The following is a 27,678-nucleotide window of genomic DNA, read 5'->3' on the forward strand; positions in this document are numbered from 1 at the left end:
GTCACGCGCACCGCCCGCCGGGTCTTAAAGCGGCAGCAGCGCGCGGGGAGGAGCCTGCGGCCCAGAGAGGGAAGGGGCGGTCCCGGTCCGGTGCTCCGCCTTTGCTGACCCTTGCTGTGCCGCCGCCGTTCCCACGGGCACCCCAGGGCCGCTGCGACGCTGCGATACCTGACCGACGAGCAGCCCGGAAGCAGGAAGCCAGTTCCAACACCAGCTGAAATTCCATGAAAACCCCAAGATTCACCCAATTTCCGTCCGAACCCGGGCACTCAGCCAGCCCAGCCCAGCCCAGCAGCACACGGCGCTCCTCTACCTCTCCGGGGACCCATCCTTTGTTAGCAGTTATTCCAAATACTGCACCTGGGCGGCACAAACGCAGTTACTAATTACTGCTCACGTTTATTGCCCCGGTTGCTGCTCGTGTGCCCCTGCCAGGCTCCACTTCCCACCCGTGTGCCCCAGGGCGCTGCGTGAATGGTTCTGCCCCGTGGATGGTTCTGCCCCGTCTGGTCGCGGGATCACCACGCGTTCCTCACACGGAGCCGGCATCTGTAAGAAGCCACTGCTGAAAGGCCGGGGAGCTTCCTGGGGTACCCCGGGCACCGCATGTGCTCAGGGAAAGGCGCTCAAGTTCCGAAAGTCGAGACGAACCACAGTGACATAAAAGGTTTCAGATAATTACTCCCAGAGTTTCTCAGAGCATCTCGAATAATACAGAACCCTCTGCTCTGCTGTGGCTGCTGGAGACTAAGGATGGTTGATGTGTATTATTTACTGAAAAGCCCTTGAGATTATTTAGGGGGGACTGGCTTGCTATCTTTTACACAAGGCAGAGCTTCAGGCATATTGTGATGTTTAGTCCATGTTTACTTACATATTGCATGTACATGTCTGGCTTCAAACATCTTAAAAAATGAAAAGTCCCCAAACTGCAAAATGGTAAATGACGTTTATAGAGTGATTTCCTGAGTCATTTGTCAATCACTCTTCTAATCTGACAGGCCACACAGTGACAAGAAAACTGAAGCAGTCAAGGGAGTGATGCCTTTGCAGCAGTATTTTAATAATTTGTGACAAATTATAAATGCCACCACTCAAAAACTGTCAAGTTCATTAAATCTGCATGTTAGAAAAAGAGGTTAATTTTGTAAAAAAAAACTCTACTGAATTGAGTCTGTTTTAGATATTAATCATGAAACAGCAAGAATTAATACACCATTCTGCAGCCTCTAAGCTTCATTTTATCACATCTCTTAACTACTGTACAGAAGATGACAGATTTCATGCACAGGCACCTGCACAACTATGACACGGATGAGTCACTGTACAGATTGTTACTTTGTCCTTGTACAGCCTGAAACTCTAACCTCCCCAATGCACTTTTGTTACTTATTTCTCTGAGGCCTTTGACACCGTCTCTCCTAAGATCCCCACAGAGAAGCTGTCAATGTACCACACTGGATGAGCAGTGCAGTGGATTGAGACCTGTCTGAATGTGACCACACAGGGAGATGATCAGTGACAAAAAGTTTATTTGGAGCCAGTAATGACCCAGGAGTCACTTGGTCCAGTCCTGTTCAACTTTTCATCAACATAGATGGTGGGGCACAGAGTACCCTGAGCATGTTTGCTGATGACACCAAATTGAGAGGGGTGGCTGATATGCTAGGGGGTTGTGCTGCCATACAGAGGAATCTTGACAAGCTGAGAAATGGGCTAACGGGAACATCATAAAGTTCAACAAGGAAAAATATGAAGTCCAAAATATTGCACCTGGGGAGGAGCAATCCCAGGCACCAGTATATTCTGGGGGCCACCCAGCAAGAAAGCTGCTTGGATGACAAGGAGATGGGGGTCCTGGTGGACATCAATTTGACCATGATCCATCAGTGGGTCCTTGTCACACAGAAGGCCAGTGCCATTCTGGGCTGCATTAGGCAAAGCATTGTCAGTTGGTGGATGGAGGTGATCCTTCCCCTCTGCTCAGCACTGGTGGGGCCACAACTTTGTGTACTTGACTGGAAAACCTCTCCAATGAGGAAAGGCTGAGTGACCTGGGACTGACTGCTCAGCCTGGGGAAGGCTCTGGGGGATCTTACTAACACAGATAAATACCTGAAAAGAGGGTGCAAAAGAGCATGGAGCCAGAGTCTTTCTTCCTTTCCCCGCTCTTTCTTTTCCCCGCTCCTTCCTTTCATTCCCCCGCTTCGGCGCTGCCTCCGCCGTGTCCGCCGCCCGCCGCAGGGGGGCGCTGCAAGGAGCCGGCTCCGGGTTGGCCCCGCCCCTCCGCAGTGGCCCCGCCCCGCGGTGGCCCCGCCCCGGAAGCGTTTCTAGGTGACGGCCGCCCCGTCCCGGCAGTGTCGCGGCAGCAGCAGCCGAGCGGGAGCCGCTATGGAGCACATCCGCACCACCAAGGTATCTGCCCTGGGCCTCCCTCCGCCGCGTCGGGCGGGGCAGCGCTTCCCGAGGAAGGGGGTAGCGGCCGGCAGACAGGCGCGCAGGGGGGCGGCAGCGTTGCCCGTGCCGGTGACTGTGGGGTGGGGAGGGCCTGTTCGGAGGGGTGTGTCCCTATCCCGCCGCTGTCACCGTGGGCCAGGGCGTTGTTTTCCTCGTTCCCCTTGCGTTTTGTAGCTGGTGCCTTCCTACCAGGGGCTGCGGGGCGGCCCGTGTCGCTGGGGGTGTCCCGGTGGGACGGTGGGGACGTCTGTATCGAGGCTTCCCCGGGCACTGCTGCTCTGGGAGGCCTCTCGGCTGGGCCCCCTCCGAACCGGGGGGCTGAGAGGGATAAAAGCTCCCGTGGGGACCTCGGTGGGTGCTCCCCCGTGGGGGCCCGTTAGAAGGAACCAGCTCGGTAATAAGGGGAAGACACTGGAAATGCTGCTGGTGCGGGAGGGGTGGGGAGCAGCAGGAGCAGCGGGAAGGGATCGCAGTTGGCTGTTGTACTCGTGGTGCGGTTCTGTGCTGTTCCTAGTTTTGGAGGCAAATCAGTTGAGAAAACCCTTTTTGTTTTTGTTTTCTCCTTCCTTTTAAAGGAACGCAAAATATTAGTATGTGTGCAATGTGTTAGGCTAGTAAAGAGATAGATAGCTAAGCTGCACTTACTGTTTTAAACTTGTCTGGTTTTGCCTGGTTTTGGTTTGTTAGATTGTTTTTCGTCTATAGCAGATGTTTTTTAAAGAGGAAACGTCTATTTCCTTTTTGTAAATAATTTTCAGTAAACTTTTAAGGCACAGATTTTATAGGATTATATTTCTGACAGTATTTTTTGCTCCTCTTGCTCATCAGCCCTGGCTGTGAGGGCTGCTGAAAAGACTGCCCCTCTCTGTTGGGTCCTGGAGATTGTCAAGTGATTGGTTCCTGGAATTCTGACTGTCAACCGGATAATTTGATGTGTGGAGATAATAGGTGGTCATATTTTGGCCCCAGATAGTAGGTTTATGTCCAATAATTGCACAAACGAGCAAGCTTTTAAATTTTTTGAGTAATAGCTTATATAATCTTATATAAAATGTGTACAGCTGGTTTTATTTTTCATATATACTTGTCTGTGTACACATGAAACAGGAGGAAGGCCTCTGAAGCTGCTGTTAATGACACTTAAGTTTTCTATATGGAGTAATCTCTCATCTAGCTGACAGAATGAAAGAAGGGTTTCTTTATCAGCCTTTTTGCTTACAATCCTGAAACTCCTTCTTTGGGAACTTCATATGGTATTGTTACAGTCAATAGCTAATTTCAAAATGAAATCTAGACTAAAACTGAAGTCTCTGGATGATCTGAGTAGCTGTTTAAGTTTCAAACCTGAAACTGAGACGAGAAAGGTGACAGATCACTGACTGCTTTGCATTTGTAAGTCATTTTGTTTCTGCCTGGTTTTGGGCCCCTGCTGGGGAAAATATACTTTATGTAGCAATATAACTTGAGAGAAAAAAGCTCTGAACACATCTTAGAAGCTACCAGGCTTGCTACTTGAAGCCATTATTTTTAGTATTCAGACAAAAAAATTATCCATTCTAAAAAAATTGCTTTCCTGGATGGAAATAGTGTGAGTTTTTGGTTATAATTGTGATGCTTGCTTTGCTTTTTGTAAGCAGTTGGTTTTCTGAATATTCAGGTGGATTAAAATGCATGTATCCTAGGTGGTGATAATTATGAGTGTTAGAGGTATAGGAACCAAGGAAACCAAAGTATGGCCTGCACTGTGAGCCTTAAAAGTTCAGTGTATGTCTAGGTTCAAGCTAGATGTAATTCCTTCTGTTTTGAGACCCATCTATCTTTTCTAGAAATTTTACAACACTTCACATTTTTTTTTCTATTTGTGTTATTAGAGTAACAGTAGAATAAAATTGAAGTAGAAGTACAGTCTTGCACATATTAACTGCTCTGCAGGGAAGCTGTCATCCCTCAGAGAAGGAGACAAAATAGGTTTTCATTCCTCCTCAAACTTGAATGTGCCGGAAATATTGGAGATAAAGTTGCCTTAGAACTGCCAGCACAGGTACCTGAAATAAAGTTCATCTTTTTTCATGAAAGATGTTGAATAAAGGGATGAGGTCAGCTTAAAAATCACTTTTGTCTGAGAATATATAATTAAGTAGCAACAAATGATCAAAACCAGTTCATAATACATCATAAGTGGTGGTGGTGAAATAACAAGAATATTGCAGTTTTGCAATGAAGCTTTAGGACTAAAGTGTCCTTAAAAATGTTTTAAAGGAAAGTATAATAGAAAAGGCTGGAATTTTTTCAGTTAAGTCTGTTTGTATATTTGAAGTTAAATCTGTTTTAGTGAAAAGACTGATAGGTTTTCTGCTGGAGATGGAAAGTCTTCATTAGCTTGACTGCTAAATCTGAAGTTTGTTTGCAAGACTGAAACTTATACATGGAAGACAAGTTTCTTTTAATTTCAGTGTATGTCATACGAAGTTTTAATAAAAGAATCTTGGAATTATGAACTACTTTTTTTTTGGTCTTGGTTTAATTGTTGTAATTTAATCCTTCATCATTTTAATGCAAGACTTCAGAGGTATAGTTTTAGCCTTCCTTTCTGTTCCAGCTTGTCATCTGTATTGAAAGACTTTGGGTTTTTTGCCTTTAATCTGTAACCTCTAGTCCCAGTAATCTGTTCAGTGACTCTTTCACTGTAAATATTATATATATTGAGGCAACTATTTGAATTCTCACTGGCTTAAAAACTTGCTAATTAGTACTCCATATTGTCAGAATGTCATTTCTAACTACTTAAATGTTCTCTCTTTAAAGATGTGCTAAAACTCAATAGCTGACTTCAGCCTCAGTCTTGTAAACATATTTTCTTCAAAACGGCTTTTTTTTGTAACTAAGGATTTGCTGAACTTGATAATTTAAAACAAACCAAAACAAAATAGTATCTTCCTAACTGCCTGTTAAAGCTGATTTGGGTCAAATTTAAATGAACATGTCTGTGGAGGTTCTAAACCTAAGTTCTGTCTTCAAGTGTATATAGAACTTAAGTTTCAGAATCCTTGAAGACTTCACGTGTGTAAGAGGAAGCTGAAGCAGTAATGTCTGGCCTAATCTACCATAGAAATAAAGCTTTAAGAGTAGTATGTAGCAATGTGGAGGGGAATTGAACTTTGCATGCTGGGATTTTGTGGTTGTATTATTGGAACAAAATGGGAGCAATTTCTGTGTATTTCTCGATTTGTTGGGGAGATGCAGTGCCAGGTACCTGCACAGTTGCCATGGCAGTACTGCCCGAAGTGAAGTCTGCATTTGGCTCTGCTATATCAGATACTCTGTATCTGAACACTGATACCTTGCTAGTTGCAGCATAGTGTGTTGTGAGGTACTGGTTCATGTAGCTTCCATGTTGTGGGGGTTTTTTTGTTTGTTTTTCTGTTTTTTCTATCTATAGAAATCTAGAATATCATAGTAACACTGACTTTTGGTATCTCCATTCTGGTTTGTATGCATCAAATTGTTTTTCTAACTTCAAACACTAAAATCAGGTCTTGTTTGATTGTAAGAAATACCTGTATTGAAAAGAAAAATTTAGTGCTTTAAATGTGCTTTTAGTTTAATTAAGTTTTTGCACGTGAAATGAACAGCTTAGCATCAGTTCAGTAGATAAGGTCTCTTCTAGTCACCTCATCTGGATGCTGGTCTTGGTAGAGGGGAAGTTTTTGGAGGTCTGCGATGCATTCAATGGCAGTAGCATCAAGCCTCAAGCATGAGAGCTTTAACTTGGCACTAATGAGGCTTTGCTGCCAAGAAAGAGGAATGCAGGGAGATAAGCCATTTGCCATGCTCCTTTCCTCTTGTTGCACAAAAAGAATCATGAGGTGTTTGCTTCAAATAAAGCACACTGTGGAGCCCATGAAGTTACAGTGCCGGCTATCTAGAAATCACTTTCTTTGAAAGTGATTTTTCCATAGTGATTTTTCCACTTGTTTTTCCATAGGATCAAGATAAGAGTGTTAATGCTATCAAGGGGGAGAAATCTGCCCTTTAAGGACTTCAGCTTGAAATACTACTGCAAATGCCAGCGTAGTCCTTGAATTTCTAGGAGGTTGTTGTAATTATTAGTATAATGCTTGCATTTCATTAAGATGCATTTTGACTATGAGGCAAGGTTATGGTGGTTGAGATTTTTAAAGCTGGGTATGATATAAAAGTCAGCTGATATCTAAAACTGAAGTCAGGAGGACAATCTTTATGGCTTTGAGTCTGCAGACAGCCAATTGCTGAGATCAGCAATTCATTCAGAGCTGGCACCTCAATAACAGGAAATTGTTAGTGTGTGTTTGCTGTACTGTGGGGAAGCAGTTTAAAAGCTTACTAATGCATTGTTCTTAATTATTTAAAAATCCACTCAATGCTATTGTCTCTTTTACTAGTTAATAACTATAATAGTTATGTATATGGAATAAGTAATCAGAATGAGCCTAACCTTGTGCTTTCATGGTGCACTTTTATATTGAAACAGGAGATTTTTAACTAGTCAGTCTTTTCAAAGCTTATGTCACCACTAGTGCGTTTTTAATAGTTTGGCCTGAATGGCCTTATATGTGCTGCATTATGTTTTTCACCATCTTCAGAATTATTGCACAAACTGAAAAAGCTTTTGCGAAGTTAATATTCTAGGTCCTGCAAAAAATTAATTTTATTCCCCTTCCTCTTTTTTTTCTTACAGGTAGAACAAGTGAAATTACTAGATAGGTTCAGCACGAGCAATAAGTCTCTGACGGGAACTCTATACCTCACAGCAACACATCTGTTATTCATAGATTCAAGCCAGAGAGAAACGTGGGTAAGGATAACGTTTGTGGCTCAAAAGCATGGGTCCTTCAGATGTATTTGTTCTTCCTGATCTAAGGTTGAGTTTGTTTACCAAAATGTTCATCTATGGTATAGGTTATTGTTTACACCCTCCTTTCATGGTGTCCCATAATAAGTTAATGATTTGCAGATTATACTCTTGCATGACACTTCTGCAGCTTCATAAGCAGGTAATGTTGAACATGCTCCCTTCTCTTCAAGCTGCTAGAATTTCCTCTGTAGCCTTCACTTGCATTACTTAGTGAATGCACGGTAGTTTTCTTTAAACAACTGACTTGCACTACAGTTCAGAGGCAGGGAGACTGCTGCATAGTTTAGGCATCAGGTTTAAAAATTCTGTGTTAGCTTGTTTAGATCCTGCCTAAGTTAAAGGAGACACAAAAATCCAACGATCTGGGGCCTTGGTGAAATACTGAAGATCCCATGCCCTTTTTTAGAGTGGTAAGCAGCTGTTTCTTTCCAAGCATTCATCTATGGAATGAAAGAATTCTGGAGGGTTTGTACCTTCTTGTTGACCACTACTGATGTTGTCTAATCAGAGCTGACTAGTACAGAAATTGGTATTTTTTTCTGCTTAGTGCCCTGGTGGCACATGGTCTTGAAGTTCTGGCTTCCACTGCAGCCCAGCTGCTACCAGAGTGAGTTCAGTGCCTTCAGTCTACCACCATCATCCTGGATGAAATTTCATTGGGGTTTTTTTGTTTTTGTTTTTTGTTTTTTTTAATTGTATTACCTGAGGGTGTGTTTTTCTAGGTTACCCTTAATCATGTATCCTAATTGTCTGACTAGAAGCCTCAATAGTGCTTTCAAGAAAAAGTTATTTGTATCTGGATACCATGTACAGTCTTGAAAACAAATGTTATCCTTCCATATTGGATGGCTTACTGGGGAGAATATGATTCATAAGCATTACTTGGATCTCCCTGTGCACAATGTTAAAAGGTTTCATTCTGGGGAAATTGAACCTATAGTCTGAGAATTGCATTTCTGTGATGATAATGTAAGTACTAAGTATAATTATGATAATGTCTCCAAGATACAGTCTCTTTGTAAATGCATATTTGGCAGAATAGTTTTCCTATGCCAGTCTAATTCTGATCAATATTTAAGAGGAGATGATTGCTTCAGTGGGGTAATTGAAGTGCTATCAAGAACATCTTGTTCAGTTGAGGTAATGTGTCTGTGTCTTTCTTGCTCACTTTAATAGCTGTTAGTTTCCCGTGTATTTTTCTGAATTTTGTGCAGATTTGCCATGCATCTAAGTCTGTGGTGGGCTTTTGTGTGTCATTACTGTGACAATCTTCTGTGGAAGTGGTTGAAAGGCATTTAGCTGAGAGACTTTCCATGTCTACATATCACAGTGGCTAATACAGGAGATGGTTTTTCTTATTTACTATTCATTCTGTGGACATTAAATACTGAAATTCCAAAATCTTCAACATCTTCTGAATCTTTTATATTTGGAGTTACTTTCCTGAACTTGCTTACTTTACCTGAAAATTCTGAAGTATGTTCCTGGAGGTATTTAAGTTACCATGTTTGGATCTTACCTGCTTAGATATATGCTTGTCAGTTAGCAAAGTTACAGAAGGGGATGTAACAGCTTCAGTGGGGTCTTGCTCCTCACTTTAATTTAGAAGGATATTTACTGTTAAAAGCATTAGATAGCATTCCAAAATACGAGGGAAGATAAAAATTAAATTTAGACAAATTACAGGACTCTGACCAAAATGCAAGTCTTGGATTTTTTCTTCTAAACATCTTCCTTTTAATAATTAAATTATTGAGAAAATTAGTCAAAATCTATGTTCATCATCACCTAATATATCTGCTCTTATATCTTATATCTGCTTATATCTGCTCTTGCAAATAGTGTGCTGTTCTTATTTTTTGTCAGCATGCTTACACTGAGTTCTTGTTTGCTACAGATATTACATCATCACATTGCAGCTGTGGAAAAACTTCCCTTGACTACATCTGGCTGCCCCCTTGTCATCCAGTGCAAGAATTTCAGGATAGTTCACTTTGTTGTTCCCAGAGAAAGAGATTGTCATGACATCTATAACTCTTTGCTTCAGCTGTCAAGAACAGGTAATATTTCTAACTGTAAAAGAATTTGTTGGGTTTACAAGTTGGTAGCTGAGGGTGGGGAAACAGGCAGAAATCCATGGCTTTTATATTTTTTTAAATGTGCATTATTTAAAAATATTTTAAATGGATTTGGTTTCTAAAAGTTTTTTAATTATTATTAATCTGCATACTAATTCAGAAGATGTGTTGTCTGGCTTTTGTAGGTCACTGATTCTCACTAAGATAATGCAAGATCCTGTGCTTTTTTGCATTTCTAGTGTTACAACTGAGACTATAAATATGTATAGTCTATTAATTGGTGTGTTCTTAGATAAAATGCTACTATGTAAATACTAACTTGTTAACTGATTTCCTGCAGTTTCAAAAATAAAGTTGACGCTTTGCTGCTAAAGTAGCACTACTAATTCAGTTTTACAGGAAACTTCTGTCACCTGGGATGGTCCATTGCATTTTCTGCCTTGTTTAGAAAAATGTAAAATGTCATCATCTTTGACATTTGAATGGTGTAAAAGGAAAAACAAAGTATTTTCAAATATTTTCTACTTTAAGGGAAACTTCGAAACCTACTGATTTTAGTGCTCAGGAGATGTAAAAGTTTGTTCTTAGCTCCTAAAATTGTTCATGCCTTTAGCTTTCTTCAAGTCCTCTAGTATTTTTGCCTTTGTTTGTTAATTTTGTCATTCTTAGTTTTGTTACTTCAGTTTTGCTCTTGGGGCTTTCTAAATGTCTGTGCTGGAAAAGGTCAAGCACACTTAAAGCTCCCATAGGCAATCTTAACTTAATATCTGCATGTGTGTCAATTAACTGTATGATAGTTGCAGAATAAATATTTTGGGAAGGTCCAGTATCTATGTAGTTTTGCTTATGAGAATCTTGAAGCCTGAGGCTTCCTCTGCACAAGAGTTGTCTTCTTTACTGCCTTTGTCCACTCTGACATTTTGGGCACAACTCGTTACATAGTCTCTTATTTTACCCCTTAGCAAAATACGAAGAACTATATGCCTTCTCCTATAATCCAAAACAAAATGAATCAGAGCAAGTCAAAGGTTGGCAGCTTATTGATCTAGCAGAAGAATATAGGAGAATGGGAGTGCCAAATGCTAACTGGCAGTTGTCTGATGCAAATCGTGATTATAAGGTCAGTGTTGTAATGGAAACATGTTTTGCTCTGCATATGTTTCTGCTTTATCCTCTGACTCTAGTCCTTTAGAAACCAGTCTAATGCTATGAAATTCTTTGCCTTGCAGCACAAGTAAAAACATGTACATGGAGAGATTTAACTCCTTAACCAGTGTGCAATTGCACAACTTTGTGACTGAGTTTTTTCAAAGACATCATTGAGAATGTGTGCATGGATGCATGTATTCTTTTGGGAATGTTTCTGGAGAATACTTACCTGTCTGAAGCCCAGCCCCAGCAATTCTGGTACTCTGCAGCCTTGTTTCCTCTCTTCCCTGAGAAGGATTCTACTTTAGCATTTGCAGTGTTGTCTGTAGGAGACAGTGACTGTGGTGGTGCAGTTGATTCCCAGGTTGGGTTTCATCTTACGTTGTAGTTCACAAATACAAAAAAGAGGGAAGTTATTTCTATATGTTAGTTTAGACACTTTCTGAGCTTTTCTACTGAAGAGTTGAATTCTTGAGAGGTGAGCTCTAGTATAATAGAGCTTTCCACCAGTGCTTGGTTGTGTAACTTGGATACTAGTTTGTACTACTTTTATTCATAGATTGTCTCCTATTCCGAGCTATTTCCATGTATGTAGAAAGCCGTGTTACCATTTATCCTTTCACTTATTTCACCTAACATCTCAAAAACTGAATGTGATAAAACTAGGATAATTTTTGTACCTTGCACATAAAATTCTTGTTGTGTATCTGTGCCTTTCAGATTTGTGAAACCTATCCTAGAGAACTTTATGTTCCCAGAACTGCAAGCAAACCCATAATTGTTGGCAGCTCCAAGTTCAGAAGCAAAGGAAGATTCCCAGTGTTGTCATATTATTATAAAAATAAAGAGGTATAGTGTATCTTTCTCTGAATGCATGTGTACTGAAAAGTATTTGTCAACACTTGGCAGTAAGTAGTTCAGGATAGGTAAGGAAATGAGTCCAGTGACCTGCATGAGAATGGTATAACTCATGAAAATGTTAAATACAGCTGATGATAGTGGTGTCTAACAGGATGCTGAATTACACTAAGCCAGTTTAAAAGAAATCTGTCAATAATCAGTTGAATATCTTAAGTTTCTCACAAAGTGGCCTTTAAGACAGTCTTTTGTCAAGCAGTCTTCTTTATTACAAGAATAAAATTTGCTAGGTCAAAATGTTTTATTAAAAAAACAAAACAAAACATGAATAACCAAACAAAAACAACAACAACAAGAATAGGATTGAGGAGGAATTCTCAAGATAAAAAGAACTGGAAGATGAGAGATTTTGCAGGGTTTGGTAGAGAATGGTATAAAGCAGCATTTGCTCCTCTTGGCTAGGGGCTAGCTTTGAAGGGACAGGAGGATTGTCACTTTACTGAGTTGAATTTATGAAGGATGAGTGTTAAGCTGCTAGATGCATCTGGGTGTAATTACTGTATGGAAGATGTACCTGATGCCTTCTGAAATACAATATATAATTTAAAATTTATTATGAAAGTTGCAAGTACAATGTTATTGTCTCATGTAATAAAATCATACTTGTAGCAGTGTAGCATAATTCATTTTATACCAGGAAAACAACTTGCTTTCCAGCCTATACTTTTTTATTTTTTATACTTGGGGAAAGTCCATTATATAAGCTTGTACCTTGCCCTTGTAAATGAACCTGAAAAAATATTTTTATAAGCCTTTAGACTGAAGTTTTAGGTACTGTGCTTGAGGGCCTGCATGTGATACACTTAAAAATTGGAACACCTGAACTTTTTTCAGCTTAGTGCTGTTGTCTGCCAAGTGAAACAATTTGTTTCAGTGTATTTTTAGAATTTTGCAAAGCATTTTAACTGCAGAGATTAAACTGACACTAATTTGTTCTTTGTTTTCTGTGACAGGCTGCAATTTGCAGATGCAGTCAACCTCTCTCAGGTTTCAGTGCCAGGTGCCTGGAAGATGAGCACATGTTGCAAGCCATCAGTAAAGCAAATCCTTCAAATCGCTACATGTACGTCATGGACACCAGGCCAAAGGTGTGTGTGCTTCAGGTTCTACAGAATATTCTCTCTTTCTGAACATTACAGTGCACCAAAGCAGTCTTATTCTGAGAAATTTGGAGTTACATATGACTCAATCATGGGCAAAAGTGTTCTTTATAGGTAAAGTTAAGTCTCTGCATTCAGGTGTTGAACAGCTCTCAGGACTGAGCTAGAATTCACTGAATATGCTAGTGAACTTTTGGGGAGATGCATTTAAAAATGTATTTAAGACATAAATGATTAGTTGAGTGTGATCCCAGTAATTGTAACTGTGTGAAATTAAATTAATGAAATTATGGGCTGTGTTGGGATTTTAGAGTGGGAGAGAGTAATCTGTTCTCTGTAAATGTTCTGTGAAGACTTCTGTTGCTGTCTGACTTAAGGAGAAGTAGGGAAGTTTCTGTTGTAGTGTTCCAAGGTCATACTTAAATCCCTATCTAATTAAATTGAATTATGTTTGGGTTTTGGTCTGTGTTGGGAAACTCCCTCTTTAGACCATCTGCATTTAAGTTGTAATTCATTTAGCTCAAATCTCTGAACATAGGAGCTGGAAAACAATAATGTAAAGTGAAAATCTTACACTGTGGTATCTGCACTTAACTTTTATCAGGGTTCAACATTAGGTCTGTCTGACAGACTGAAACTGAGCCAGCTGTGGGGATTTTATAGCTATAATTTTTATTGCTGCAGCAATTTATTAGCTTCTAGCTCCCAAAACTGACATTTTTAGGATACCTGGAAAGTGCAAGTATGGTTAAGGCTGATTTTTACTTGTGGGTTTTTTTAGGTTAATTGCTTCATACTGTCTTTGCTCAAAAATGTTTGGGAGTAAGTAAACTGTTGTTGGTGTGACTATGGAGGAGAGAAAAATACATTACTAAATGAAATGTAATACTCAGATATGCTGGCTCCAAATATGTTGCTTTTTATGTACCATGTCTTTCCTGTACTTGAATGCTTTAAAGTTGATTTGTCATAAATTTGTAATTAATTAGAACCTGTATGTGCTCTTGTGGTTTTTTTTTCACAGAGTATTTCATTGAACTTGCATGACCTCTGTTTCTTAATTTGAGATTTTTAATTCAAGTACTGTTTTTCTGTGTTTTTTGTTTGTTTTGTTTTGCTTGTTTTGTTTTGTGTGGTTTTTTTTCAAGCTTAATGCAATAGCAAACAGAGCTGCTGGTAAGGGCTATGAGAATGAAGACAACTACTCTAACATTAGGTTCCAGTTTGTTGGCATTGAAAATATTCACGTAATGAGATCCAGCTTACAGAAACTTCTGGAAGGTATGTTCTAATTGTTCTATAATAGTTTATATCAATATAGGATGATGTTCTTCTCAAATCTTTAGTAATAGCTTTCACAAACTGTATTGATATTTCAATGTTTTATCCCAGCTCTATGTTTGGTACTAGTTTGCTGTGCTCTGTGGTAATGAATTACCTCAAAACTTTGCCTTTAAACTGTAAACCAAACGAATGGAATTATTTTGAAGAAAATTAAGTGATGGGCATTTTTGTCTTGGGTGAACTTGAGTAGTATGTCAGTGGTTTGTGGGAAAGACTTGTGTGTTTTCCCAGGTATACATGCCTGTCTACACACCTGTGTAATATAAATGCACAAGATAGTGTATGTACACTTTTATATACAGAGTACTGATCCTTCGAGGAGTGCTTAGTTCCACAAAATTCACAAAAAGGTTATGGTTTGTACCAAACTTGAGCTTTTTGGTCTGCTGAGACACTTCTGTGTTTGTAGGTCCATCTGACAGTGTAGAGAGGGACACGGGAAAAGTGAACCACTTCACCATACTGCTGCCTGCCACATGGTGATGAAAGTGGAGAGGCAGAGCTGTATTAGGTAAAGAGCAGAAAACAAGTTCAAGACAATTTGTGGAGTATTGATACTGAGGTTAGAGTGCAGTTGCAGAAATCAGGCTTCCACTTCTGTCAAACATTGCAAATATGAAGTATTTGTCTTGTAAAATTATGCAAACTTTTCCAGTCATGGAAAAGGCTTACACTTGTATGGAAGCCTGTTTTGATGAAGACTTCTGACTGTGTTGGTCAAGAAATCTTACAGACTAGTGGTGTAGTCTTACTTCACTCTAGTTGAGCTTGTATCTGCTGCTAACCTGTTCTTCAGGCACTCTGTATGGGATACTACTGAGCTTTGATAATATGTGTTTTTGTGGTTATTCCTGCACATACTTTATTGAAAGGAAAGGTGAGCAGAGTGAGCCTGAACTTAAGATTCTTTTGCTAGTATCTTCTTCAGTTCTAGAAAACTGTCTGGTAAATCTTGATTTATTTTTTTTAAAGAGGCCTGCTACTAAGTGACAATGTCAGATGCAGCATGTTTGTGTGCATCACAGTTAAGCTTCACAAACTTCATTTTCCTTCAATTTGACTTGGCATCCTGCCAGCTGTACCTAACAAATATTTTTCAGTAGCTTTCATTGACAATGGAATGTGGTTTATTTTTTGCTTGTCTAGTGGAGGATTAGTTTATTTAAACTCAATTGAAACAAAATGAGTAATGTGTATAGTTGCTCTCCAGATAAGATTTTTGGGTGAATAAATACAGTTTTTCTACCTCTGTTCAATCTGTATAAATTTTCTACAGTTCTGCTGAGTGGCAGTCTAAAGTAGAAGCATCTTTATTTCCTATCTCAAAGTTTGAGCTTACAGCATAGGGCATTGAAAGCTATATGCATTATTCTTCCTTCTCCATTGCAAGGTATAGATAAATGCAGTGGCTTATGGCTTCCTAACTCTTGCTTTCTTTCAGTCAGTGGCACAAAAGGTTTGTCTGTCAATGACTTTTTGTCTGGTTTGGAGAATTCGGGATGGTTGCGTCACATCAAAGCTGTGTTGGATGCTGCTGTCTTCCTAGTGAAGGTAACTGGTATGCTGCTGCTGCTTTTGATGGCAAATTGATTTGCTATGAGGAAAAAAACTACTTAATATTATGTTGTGTGTAAAATTCTGCAACTGACCTTTTTGGAAGTAGATGCTTAGTGTATACTGATCCATCTGATATACTTTTTAAAGTATTACTTGTTTCTTTGATTGGATATGTTAAATATGCCAGCCAATGTTTTGGGATTTTTTGAATGCTTTGGTCACTTTATTGGGAGATGAAGGCATTCTTATTATCCTTGGTTCTTTTAGGTATTTTTTAAAGGTGTAATGGGTTTGGAGGTGCATGGAGCAAACTGTTATTTAATGTGTGCTGGAAGACAGAATTCCTGGGGCACTGATTGCAGAGAAGCCGAATTTGCTATGCTGAATTTATATAGCAAGGAAACAGGATTCTTTATGAAGAATCCCAAAGAACAGGTGCCTTTGCCAGGCAGCTGTAAAGCCAAAGGCTTGACCTGAGTGGGGCTGGGGAAAGGATAAAAAAGGTGGTTTTGTTTTGTTTTTTTTATTATTAGGTGAAATAAGGATTTAACTTTAGTTAAAAGTGGATGATTCCCCTTAAAATATTTGGACTAATGGGAATTTTGAATTTTTAGCTGAAGTTAATTTCCAGTCCATGAGTTATGTATTATAATGATGAACAAGTGAGAATATTTAATGGTGTGGCTTTGTTTTATTTTTTAACCTCTTTGGTCTGTAATGTATAGTCTACTTCTTTTTTAGTATGCATTGCAAAGGGTTTTTACAAGCTTGGTTCTATGAAGGGTAGAAAGATAACTGGGAGTCACTAAAGATGTTTTAGTTGCCTCCTGCAATAAGGAATTTTGTATGCTTCCATTCTGAGAAATACCAAGCTTTCTGATAGTATCAAATTCTTTCCTCATGGAAAAAAGATATTCCGGCTTTGTTAAATTAAATGGCATATGGTGCAAGTTTGGGATAAACATTGTAGCTTTTGTATTTATAAATATATTTTGATATCTGTCTAGAATGGAACATTCACTACAAAGGAACCCTCTTTTGCAGGCAGTAGCGGTTGAGAGCGCAAGTGTATTGGTGCATTGCTCGGATGGCTGGGACAGGACTTCCCAAGTCTGCTCTCTTGGAGCTCTCTTGCTAGATTCCTATTACAGAACAATCAGAGGATTCATGGTAAGCTGGCTGTTGCATTGTTTGGGTTGTTCCTTGGGAAACAAAGGATGTAAAATTGTTGACTGTGAAAGTGAGCACTGCAACATACTGATTGCTTTTTGGAGTTACAAGATTTGTAGTATCTTCCTTTTAGAACTATTATTACTATTATTTAGAACTATTTGAGAACCATTTATTTACAATCTAAAAACTGAAATAGAAATAGGAGATTGCTTAGGCACTGTGGTGAAATGTTCAGTGATTTCTTTCTGCATCCAAAAAGCCACTTACCTATGAAATACAAGGATTGCAAAATGGTTGTCTAGGATATATCTATGCAATTAGAGCAGTTCTGTGCTTTTATCATTTGTCCCAAAGTCAATGTTATTAAAATCTACGTTATTAAAATCTAAAAATGACTCCTCCAGTGATGCAGATATTTAAACAATCTAACTTTCTTAATCTTTCTGTAGAGAGGAAAAGGAATTTTGTTGTGATTATTCCAAATTTTAGAGTAGGAGAATCAACGGTGTTGTACAGTGCTGACACAAGGTATTATGGGACCTCTGAAAGACAGTACATAAACCTAGTTCTGTGTATTAGCTAGAACTGTCACAAGTATTATAAGCAACGAAAGTGAAGTTGAGGATTTAGAAGAGGATTAATGTCTTGTGAATAGTGAGAATGTGTATAATCTTAAGGGGAATTGCTTAATATTTATGCTTTTCTTTTTTTTTTTTTTTTTTTGTACTAGCTGTCAATTAGATTTCTGGTAGAAGTGCAATGGGCAGGCAGTCCTGTGTTTCTTTTGGTGCTTGGTACTGTGACTGAAATTATAAAACAAGCTAGTGCTACTTTTAACAAACTTTTTGTTATAAAATATTACAAGGTATATTTTGTGCAGTTCAGTGGAAGCTGTGATAGCAGGAATGCAATACTAAAATCTTTCCTACACTTTGCAGCTTTTTGGAGCTTGGTAAATTATCCTCCTTTGAAGTGACACAAGATTAGTGTGTATAAAGCAAGCCTGGCTTAACAGTAGTTATCTGATTATCAACCCACCAAACTTTTTTCCTAGGTTTTGAAATGTGCTTTGAAAATCTATTGTGAAAGAATTCCAAGAAAATGAGGGAAATGCAAAGTGACAAATATTTGCTCCTAATATAGTTTCTTTGAGTCAAATTTAAAATATCATATATTGTTAAGACTATAGATGTAACATTTAGTAACATATTACATGAGATTTTGTGTTATTTTGTTTGTTTGTTTGTTTTACCCTCTAGGTCTTGATAGAGAAAGATTGGATCTCTTTTGGGCACAAGTTCTCCGACAGGTAGTTCACTCTTCCAATAAAGTGAAATGTATACAATGAGCTGAATTCAGTAGTCTTAAAAAAGAAAGGCAACTTGGGGTTGTTAAACAGCTGCAATGAAATTTTGCAATGAATAAGCTATTTGCAGTAGATAATGCAGTTAATGTATTGCTTTTTATTCAAATACCTATTGGATAGTTGATTTACGTTCTAGAACTGAATTTGTAGTGCTCCTGGTACCTCACTCTCAGATGTCCATGACTGCAGCAGGGTTCCAACTATTTAGGCAATATAAAACACTTAGTTTTGATATCCTTAAAAGTGAGTTTACATTTCTTTCCTTTTAATGCTGACACATACCTTTAGAAGTATTTTAAGAATTATTTTTTTTTTGCCTTGATCTGCCTATCACCAGCTATGACAATAGCCTTGCTTCTATTTACTGCTTATTCATTTGCTTTTAGTTGGCATAGTCCAAATGTTGACTATGGAAATAATAGACACAAAGGACCTTGACTGTCTTACATTGCTCTTCTGTACTGAATACAGATGTGTGATTACTTGCAAGTCAGGAAAACAGGTTAAATATAGACTTATTTCTATTCAAAAGTTGCCCCAGTTCTCAAAGTTAGGTGTTTAATCTCTGTAACAAAGCTAGTGACAAATTATTGTGCTTTCATTCAAAAATAAGCATAATGAAGACTTTTTTGATTTTAACTTAAACTTGTTTCAGTCTGTTTCTGCAATCTTTTTCAGGTGTGGTCAGTTGGATGGTGATCCAAAAGAAATCTCACCTGTGTTCACCCAGTTTTTGGAAAGTGTGTGGAATCTGACTGAACAGTTCCCACAAGCCTTTGAATACAATGAAGCTTTCCTCCTTCAGATCCATGAACATGTCCATTCCTGCCAATTTGGTAACTTCCTTGGGAACTGCCAAAAAGAGCGAGAAGAATTAAGGTAAGCAGAGATACCACAGTGTGTGATTTGTTTGTTCTGGCAGTTTAGGAACTCCTGTGAATTTTCTTCGTTTTAAACTCTGAATGTAAATGGAAACAAAATTGGTGGTACTGAAAATCATGGACTGTATCAAGAAACAGCAATAATTCTTCTACTTTCATAGGATGAAGAAAGTCTTTATTTCTAGGAGAAAAATTCATGCTTATTTTTAATAGGGAAAGTTAAGGCTTTTTTTTATTTTTATTTTTTCCCTCCCTTTCCCCTTCCTCCCCCCCCCCCCCTAAAATAGATAAGCTTGAGTTCCCTTCACTTCATTCCCCCCAGTCTATTTGTAGGTAACCTGAAAATTCTTGCTTGCTCAAGACTAATTACTGTCAGCTAGAACTATAAATAGGATGTCTCTTAATGCTTTTGGTTGGAAAACTTCTGTAAACTTTTCATCAGTTAATGTTTGTCTCAAACTGTATTTTAAAAACATTTATTACAACTAGGCAAAACCTCCATGGCATAATTAGTAGTACTTCTAAAACTGACAGTTCTATCAAATGTTAGCATGTGTTATAAATAAATTGTATAGATATTACAAATACTTCTGGTAACTCTTTTGAAAAAAGTTCAGTTTATTATACTGAAGTGAAAAGCTTCTGTTTTCTGCTTGCAGTCAACGTCTTGACCTTGATCTCTTTTTGCTTTAAGATTAAAAGAAAAGACTTATTCCCTGTGGCCGTTCCTTCTGGGTGAGCAACAGAAATACCAGAATCCTCTGTATAATCCAGACTTTTCTCCAGAACTAAGTCTTTTGGAGCCTAATACAGTATCATTCAATTTTAAGTAAGTTTAAATTATATACAGTCTCTCTTCCATTTTGTTGTCATTCTGTTGTTAAAACTGTGCTTCATGCAGGTTTTGGAGAAATATGTACCATCAATTTGATCGAAGTATGCATCCCAGGCAATCTGTGCTCAATCTTATAATGAACATGAGTGAACAAAATAAACAGCTGGAGGAAGACATTAAAGAACTGGAAGCTGTAAGTATTGCAAGTGACTTGCTGGTTAATCAAATTCACATTGTAATAATGCCTCTAGCTTTCACGTGACTGTCACTACTTTATGGCCTTGCACTTATTCTATGTAATGGTGACTTTGACTTTCACAGTGTGCTTCTGTGCTGAATGCCAGACTGTGCAGCCAATGTTTTGCTCTTAGGCACAATTTATTTTGCTTTATTGTTGAACTGTATTATATAAAAGTGCTCATACTGTCAAAGCGTTATTGAAGATGGCTTAATGTAGGTTAAATTAATGTGAAAGTTATCTTTGATAGCAAGGCACCCACTGCAGCTACAGCTATGTTGCTAAATCAAGGAGACTGAAAATGTTTTATTTCCATTATAGCTAATAATATGGAAGCAGTAAGTATTTTCCTCTTTTAACTCCATATGCGGGTACATGCTATTGCAATTCAGCATGATTATGAAGTGTGTCCATTGCAATGCTTATTTAAAGACAGGGCCAAATCCAGAGATGGGTTTTGTATGAATGTTCTTTGCTAGGTTCTAACAGTAAATGGTCTGGAAAGACTGAACAGTGTATCTTCATTTATTATAGTAGGACTTAATCAGTGGCTTTTCATTGATACTTCATTATAGTCAGTGAAGGTGATGAAACTTCAGAATGTTATCTTTTAAGAAATGCAAAAGTTTTCTGATTCAGTTTTACTTCTTTGTGTGGCTAGAAATGGTAACACAACTCCTGTATGTTATTTTGGGAGGGAGAGAAGAAATATAGCTTTTCTGGAGGAAAGATTTTGCTAAACTCATCCTACTGTAATGTCATGAATGTGGGTTACTTAAACTGTTATACATCTCTGTTGTATATTTAAAAGGTTTTATGCAACTGAAGCAGCAAGGTAAAGACTCAAGTTAAAGTAAGCTGAAGAGTGAGCAAGATGAAAAGTCCAGTTTTGAATTTTCTAGAACCTTGTTCCAAGATGTTAACTTCACCTGAGCCCACATTTCTTTGCTGAGTGATGAAGAGACTTTGTTGTTTCACATCGTGATGTAGGCTTTAACACTACTGTTTTCATCTTCAAAAAGCTGGTGTCACAAGACACCAAAGTCTCTGGGTTCTGTCTCACTTCTAACAGAGCACAAACACATCATCAAAAAAACAGTTCAGTTAACTAGTTCAAGCTTCCACTTATATTTTGTTTGAATTTTAGCAAAACAAAACCTTAATCCAAGTCTTTCTTCTTTTTCTCAGTGCTTGCAAGATAAGTTCTTTCTCCATATATTCTTCCTGTATTTGAACTAACTGTAGTGGCATTTTTCAGACATATAGAAGTCTTTCAACAGTTTTTAGGAAGGACATAAGGGCTTAGATATAAAACTGTTCTTCAAGAGACTTGTCTACAGCAAGCTCCCTGTTTGCTCACAGTACCAAATCCTGTCTTCCTCTGCCTATACTGATGGGAAAGTATTCCCATCAGGATAGTATTTCCATCATGATAGAAACCAAACAAGGGTCAAGCCTTCTGTACTGACATTGACAGACAACCCTTTAGCCTTCTGCTCAGCTGCAGATTTTAAAAGTACAGTGCTTGTAGCATCTGCTGTTAACTGTGTGTGGGAGAATGTTCTCTTATCCAGTGCCCTAAATACCATAGATTAGGTCAGTAATAAGAAGGTTCCAATAAGAGTTGACCAACAAAAGAGGATTCACTTCCTAGCAAAGCATAATATTGTCAGTAAAGCAGCAATGCTCACTGTTAGCAACTGCTTCTGTATTTCAGAAAATAAAACGGAGAAACGGGCAGCCAGATGCAGCTCTTGTGAAAGAACAGCAGCAGCCTGCACATCCTGCTCCCACGGCACTGAAGACCCCTCCGTGCTTCAGGAAGGAGCAGCCCCTGCTCCCTGTCAATGATGCTGTAAGAACTATAGAGGGCAGCAACACAGCAGACAATCGCTACAGTGAATTCGTGGAAGAATTCTCGAAAGCTGAGCCTGCTGTTGTCAGCTTGGAGTTTGGAGTGGCCAGGATGACCTGCTAAGTAAATCTGGCACTGTGCTCCTCTTCCAGACTGATTGAATTAAGAAATGGATTGTTTTGAGGATGGGTCTGTGCTGCATGACCAAAACATGATTTGTATATCAGCAAATTTCATTAACATAGACTAGAACAGCATGCTAGTTGTCAAGTGTTTGCTGTTCTGTTAAGGAATAAAAAGTGCTAGCTGTCTTTTAAAAGAAGTAGGGGCATTTGGTAAGTAGCAACTGAAAATCAAGGAATGGCATGTCTTTGGAGTGAAGACAGTTTGCACTAAATTCAGTATAGGAAAACCCAAGTGGTCTTTCATTAATTGATTTGTGCAAGAAAACTTGAACTTTCTATTTTAGGAACTGAAGCTACGTGTATATATCACATGCTATGAATATGTATACCCTTGTTTAATGTCACACAGTACTAACTTTGAGTTTATTAAGTGCCATGAAAAGTATGAAATGGTTCAAATCGTAAATAGTTGGCCTTAAACCTGTCAAATTAATGCTATTGTTGTCCTTTACTATTGCAGTCTACATGACTCTGTTTACATTGTATTTGCTTAAATTATTTCCTTAAAACAGGACCGAATATGAGGAAGGAAGCATGCCTAAGCTGGCACAAACTTTCAGCAAATAACTGTATGAATGTTAACTTACCACTGAAGACTGTTCTGCCTTCCATTTCCTCTGTTGTTTAAAACATAATAGGTTGGCCTCATTTTCCTTTCTGGCAGCTCAGTTGACTGAGCATCACTGAAGCTGTGGGTTGTCTGACCTTAGAGGTTTTGATTTGTGACAAGGTATTGAAGTGGTACAGTCAATCGTGTCATGTAAGGAAACTAAATTTAGCCAATAACTGAATAGTCAGGTTCATTTGGATTAATTACTAGTGTGCAGTTGTTCTGGTTGCAAGAATGGAAGAAGTTTTAGAAGTGTAATCTACTGACCCTGTCACTAAGTAAAAGAAGTTATGTGTGAAGCTTGTGAGAAAGTGAGTGCCTCCTAAATCTTTCATTAGAAGAAAATTTTAGTTACTAGTGAACTCCCCTTTTCTTCTTCCAAAAGTTGTCCAACTTGTGAATGTTTTAAGTATGGAGATTTTTATATAAACAGACAGAGGGCAAAAACTTCTAGCAGGATGCAGTAGAGATCATGGGACATAAGAAACAAGTGGGAAACTTAGCTTTGTAAGCCTAGTGACATATCCATTACCTTCTACTAGGGGAAAAGGTTCTTGCTGAAGATTGTATGATAATGGATTTTCTAAGCAGATAACAGAACAAGGAAATAAAGTGCTGGTGCCTCTCTCTTAAGTAGAGGTATTAGGATCCTGGGGTATGAGGGTTGATTAATGCTACTGACCTTTTGTCTCTGCTCTTAAATAATTTTTGATGACAAGTGAAAATGAGTTTGTTCTTATTCTGATCCCCAAGACTCTTGTTAAAATGCTGGTGTGCCACACAATTTGACATTATTGGCACCATTTCCCTCTGCACCATATTGGGTCCAGGACTGTATTAACAAGGCCAGTATAAGTCATGATCAAGTTGTACTTGTGAAGTTGTCTGGGAGAAATTAACCATGACTCCTTTATTTGAGTGTTAGTTCACCCATTTCACTAATTGGTTTTTTTTAGAGCCTATAATAAACCTAAAAAAGGTTCATAAATATGTTTATCCCTGAAGATGTTATCATAATATCATATTTAAAATACATTATCCAGTCATTTAAACATATTTAGAATTTCTTCACTACAGGTTTTGATAGTTTCACGTTTGTATAGTGGTGCCTTACAGGGTTGCAGCAAGAGGTTTTTGTGCCTTGTTGTTTGTCTCCCCTTCTCCCTCTCTGTATCAACTTGGTTCTGTGGCTTTCATGTGGAAAAATATCTTGTATATTAAGCTAATATTGTATCACAGTAGTGAAATTTACTGCTGATAATACAGCTAATTTAATCCATTTGTACTTGTTTTAATATTTAGCTGCTCTGTTGTGCCATGTACACTTTTCATATTTATTGTTTAAAGTTTATAGACTAAAGATTATATTAAGCTTTTCTGCAAATGTTGCTGTATGCTGTTTTTACTTTAACAACCTTCTGAGTGCCCCTGTATACAAGGCATTTGAAGAGAAGTTCTGTTCCCTTTCAGTACTGCTAAAATGAGTTTTATTGCAGTCTTCAGGCCTTTTTCATTGGCAGAGTTAACTTATAAAAATGCATCCCAATTCCTTTTGCTATTAAATCAAGGTAGGCATGTTAGGTCAGCTTTAAAATGCCATCAAGCTTTCTGCTTGGACATAGAACCTGTTTCTTCAAAATGAAAACATAATACTTCCTGAAGTAAACATTTTATTCTGGCTAATATTTGAATAGAGTTTTATAAGGATATTTTGTAGAGCTGTCTTACAAAGTCCAGATAGCTCTGCCAACTCAGCCCCCAGTCAGGGAAGTTCCTGTAGAGAGGCAGCTGTCTCCTCTCATTTGCTGTTCGGGCTTAAACCAGAACTACATAACGCACATGGGATTTGTGGTGAAGTGAAGTAAATAGATGGTAGCAAAGTTAGCTCCTACAGAAACCTGGGCAAGATGGCCAGGATTTAGCACAATGGGGCTGTTCTTTGTCCTTCCAGAAGGGTTTAAAAAACATCAAGCAGGTTGACTAAAAATCTGTGGCAGAGGTATTCTGGGGCCATGAGGAGTTTTAATTGTTATTTTGGTGAAAGAATCCTAGAATGGTTTGGGTTGAATCATCCAGTTCCAACCCCTCTTGTAGGGGCAGGGACACCTCCCACTATACTCAAAGCCCCATCCAACCTGGCCTTAAGCACTTCCAGGGATGGGACACCCTCAATTTCTCTGGGCAACATGTGCCAGTGTCTCACCAGCCTCACAGGAAAGAATTTCTTCCTAATGTCTAATCTAAATCTATCCTTTTCCAGTTTAAAGCCATTCCCCTTCATCCTATTGCTCCATGGCCCCATAAAAGACCCTCTCCAGCTTTTCTGTAGTCCCTCTTCAGGTACTGAGCCTTTCTTCATCATGAATGTGCTGCTTCAAGGACAGATACATTACTGAAAGGTCTCTGAAACAGATCAAAATAGTGAGCAGAACTCCTGTCATGTTGCAGCTTTACTGTCTATTTGGAACACTGACTGGGTTGCTTGGGAATACAATGACCCAGATAGAAAGTTGCTGTAGTTGATTTTGATCCATCAGTTGCAAGCCTTTGGCACCTGTCAACTCTGTGCTTCATCTTGAGAAAGTCTAGGTAAAGTTTAGGTGTTTTCTGTTTTGTGCTGTTCTTGAGCTTTTCTCTCCAATCTAAATGCTACAAAAGAGAAATAATTCCTTTTAATTAACCAAGCTGATAGTCTCACTTGAGCAACTACAACTGATTTCACTTTTGTAATCCAGGTGATTTGAAATATTTCTTCCAGTGTTATCAAAAGAGTTTGGCTTATTTTTGAGAGGCTTCCTTTTGTCATAATGTGTTCTTCCACCCAAGTTTAAATATCCACCTGTTCTGTTTTGCATGATGACTGCCAAATAAACAGACTCAGAAATTAATTAAGCAACACTGAACTGAGCCCATGCATTTATCCACACATGTCCAATTACTAGTGACCTAAATCTAGGGCAAAAGCCTGAAGTCTGGAGGGCAGAGAAGTGGAACAGCAATCTTTCCATAAAACTGCACATCCCTGTGTGGAACGAATGCCTTAATATAGTGTTTTAGAGGGAATTCTATCACGAATCAAACTGGGATGGCTTTATATGTCCCTTCCTCAGGATAAGGGCACTGGGAAAGCCTGTCTGAGAAACTGATGTGTTCTTCCTCTGTAGCTGCTGTTTTCCTAAGGCCTTTTGATAACGTAACACATCAGCAACTCTCTGGGGACTTTCTGCTCCCATTCTGGTAAACTAAGCACATAACTGGATGTACAGTTGGGCTGAAATGGTGCTGGGGTAGCTTGGCTTAACTACTATCCTCCTAAAGAAGTGATATAAATAATATAAAGAAATTTGATGCTAAAATAGCACAGGACACATGCTACCAACATCTGTTCTTTAGAGTCCTGCCCTGCTCTTGAGCAAGCATGGCTAGCATGAAGGCCTCACATAAGCATGATGATTGCTTTCTAGATAGTTTAATCTGATTTCCAACTAGATAATCCATCCACAGTGGCAATTTATAGATCTTTAGGTCATAACTTAAAGGTTGCTCTTAAAACTCTTGTTTAGTTGCTTATAGTTCTAAACCTGTAGCTGATCATAGGCTGAGTACACTGCTTGTGAAATGTGTATTAGCCTTTGGGATTAGGTCTTTAGACTGAAGTCTGCTTTGACTTCTTTCACTGTTTCTGCCACATGGTCTCGCAAGCCTTGCTTATTGTGGTTCTTGATAGCTCTCAGATGTAACAACCTTCTTAATGTTTTGGATGTTTCAAAAACCTGGAAGTAGTGCACCCTTCTCCTGCTATCCTGAAGGCTGGTATCAGCTTTAGTGAACAGCATGGGTGAGCTGATGTTTGATCTAGCTAGCTTGACCTGCCTACATGTAAAATAGCACTGAAAATCAGCACAGCATTTTAATTCAGTGCTGTAGCTTCTGTATGCACAATATGCTTACGGAAAAGGATGTAGCTGGGGACCCTTGTCATAGCATGCAGCAAGGAACAGAGCCCTGCTGGGGTATGAGCTGTCAAAAGTAGGTGCAGTGGAGCTGTTGTGATGTCCAGCAGTGGCTCAGGGACTTGAAGTGGAAGGTCAGATGCATGCTGCTTCTGAGAGCAGGTCCCAGAGAATTCAATGACCTGGTCTATTAAATGTAGCTGAACAATTCTGCACTGGCATGAAGCAACAGAAAATGTATATGGATCTGTGGTTTTTTTAACTACTGGCTTTGAGTACTCAATGCCCTTGTGGTGACTTTGAAATTGGGGTTGCAGTATTTTGTTCTTTTGTATACAGTAACTTGAGGTCAGTTGTATGTTTATAATTAAGTGGAATTATAGTTTCTGACACCTCACTGTGTGTTTCCCATCTGAATGACAAGGTTAGCATGTACATATCAAGCTTTATACCCACATAGATTTCTGCTGAATGCTTTTCTTTCAAGTATGCAGCCTTGGTGAAGTCCTGTGCTGCCCCACAAAGGCATTCCTCATTACCTAGCATTTCAGATTTGTTTCCTTGCTCTGTCTTACTGTCACTATTCAGTTCTACAGTTTATTTTTATGGCTGTCTGTCAGCAGTGTCCCTTGACAAACATCTTCCCATCAAAGAAAATGGGTTTTTTCTTTTCCTGTCTCTCAGGGACTTCTACCCCTGAGCTGCTGAACTTGAAAAACACTGCTTGTTCTTTTGGGGCTTCTGAGTGCCTGTTTACTTCCACAGTTGGTTTACTTACACATTTTAACTTCAGGTCTGGCTATTAAAGAATAAATTTAAAAAGGATAAAATTTTGGGTTTTGGGTGTGGCAAAGGGAAAGAAAACTGTTTTCATTGCAATGTATCTGTAAAGACTACCTGTTTCACTGGCATTTACTGCTCTGTGTAATGCTCTCTGTACAAAGCCATTTACCTGTGTGCTGGGAACATGCTTGATGTGTATTCCTGAAGAAACTTTAACAAATGGAATTTTGTACTAAGTATTTTATTTGTATGTGTTTTGAAAATCCATAAAGCTTAAAATAAAATTATCTTAACATTGCCAA

At 38.7% G+C, this 27,678-nt stretch overlaps 1 protein-coding gene across 1 annotated transcript; it reads left to right on the plus strand.

Moving 5' to 3' along the window:
• The first annotated feature begins 2,314 nt into the window (after window positions 1-2,314).
• MTMR6 (myotubularin related protein 6) lies at window positions 2,315-27,678 on the plus strand. The gene is made up of 14 exons (XM_030463508.1): window positions 2,315-2,415; window positions 7,175-7,291; window positions 9,249-9,411; window positions 10,392-10,549; window positions 11,299-11,427; window positions 12,450-12,584; window positions 13,745-13,877; window positions 15,382-15,491; window positions 16,542-16,667; window positions 17,930-17,979; window positions 18,715-18,915; window positions 19,612-19,746; window positions 19,819-19,945; window positions 21,708-27,678. The coding sequence occupies exons 1-14, from the start codon at window positions 2,392-2,394 to the stop codon at window positions 21,966-21,968; spliced, it is 1,869 nt and encodes a 622-aa protein (XP_030319368.1). The 5' UTR covers window positions 2,315-2,391; the 3' UTR covers window positions 21,969-27,678.

The sequence above is a fragment of the Calypte anna genome, chromosome 1 (assembly GCF_003957555.1).
Source record: "Calypte anna isolate BGI_N300 chromosome 1, bCalAnn1_v1.p, whole genome shotgun sequence".
NCBI lineage: Eukaryota > Metazoa > Chordata > Aves > Apodiformes > Trochilidae > Calypte > Calypte anna.

Excerpts from the sequence above, each read along its gene's own strand:
- MTMR6 (XM_030463508.1), top strand. The coding sequence starts at position 2,392 with ATGGAGCACATCCGCACCACCAAG. Across the intron at positions 16,668-17,929 it reads GAACAATCAGAGGATTCATG|GTCTTGATAGAGAAAGATTG; the intron begins GTAAGCTGGCTG and ends TTTACCCTCTAG. Across the intron at positions 19,946-21,707 it reads ACATTAAAGAACTGGAAGCT|AAAATAAAACGGAGAAACGG; the intron begins GTAAGTATTGCA and ends TCTGTATTTCAG.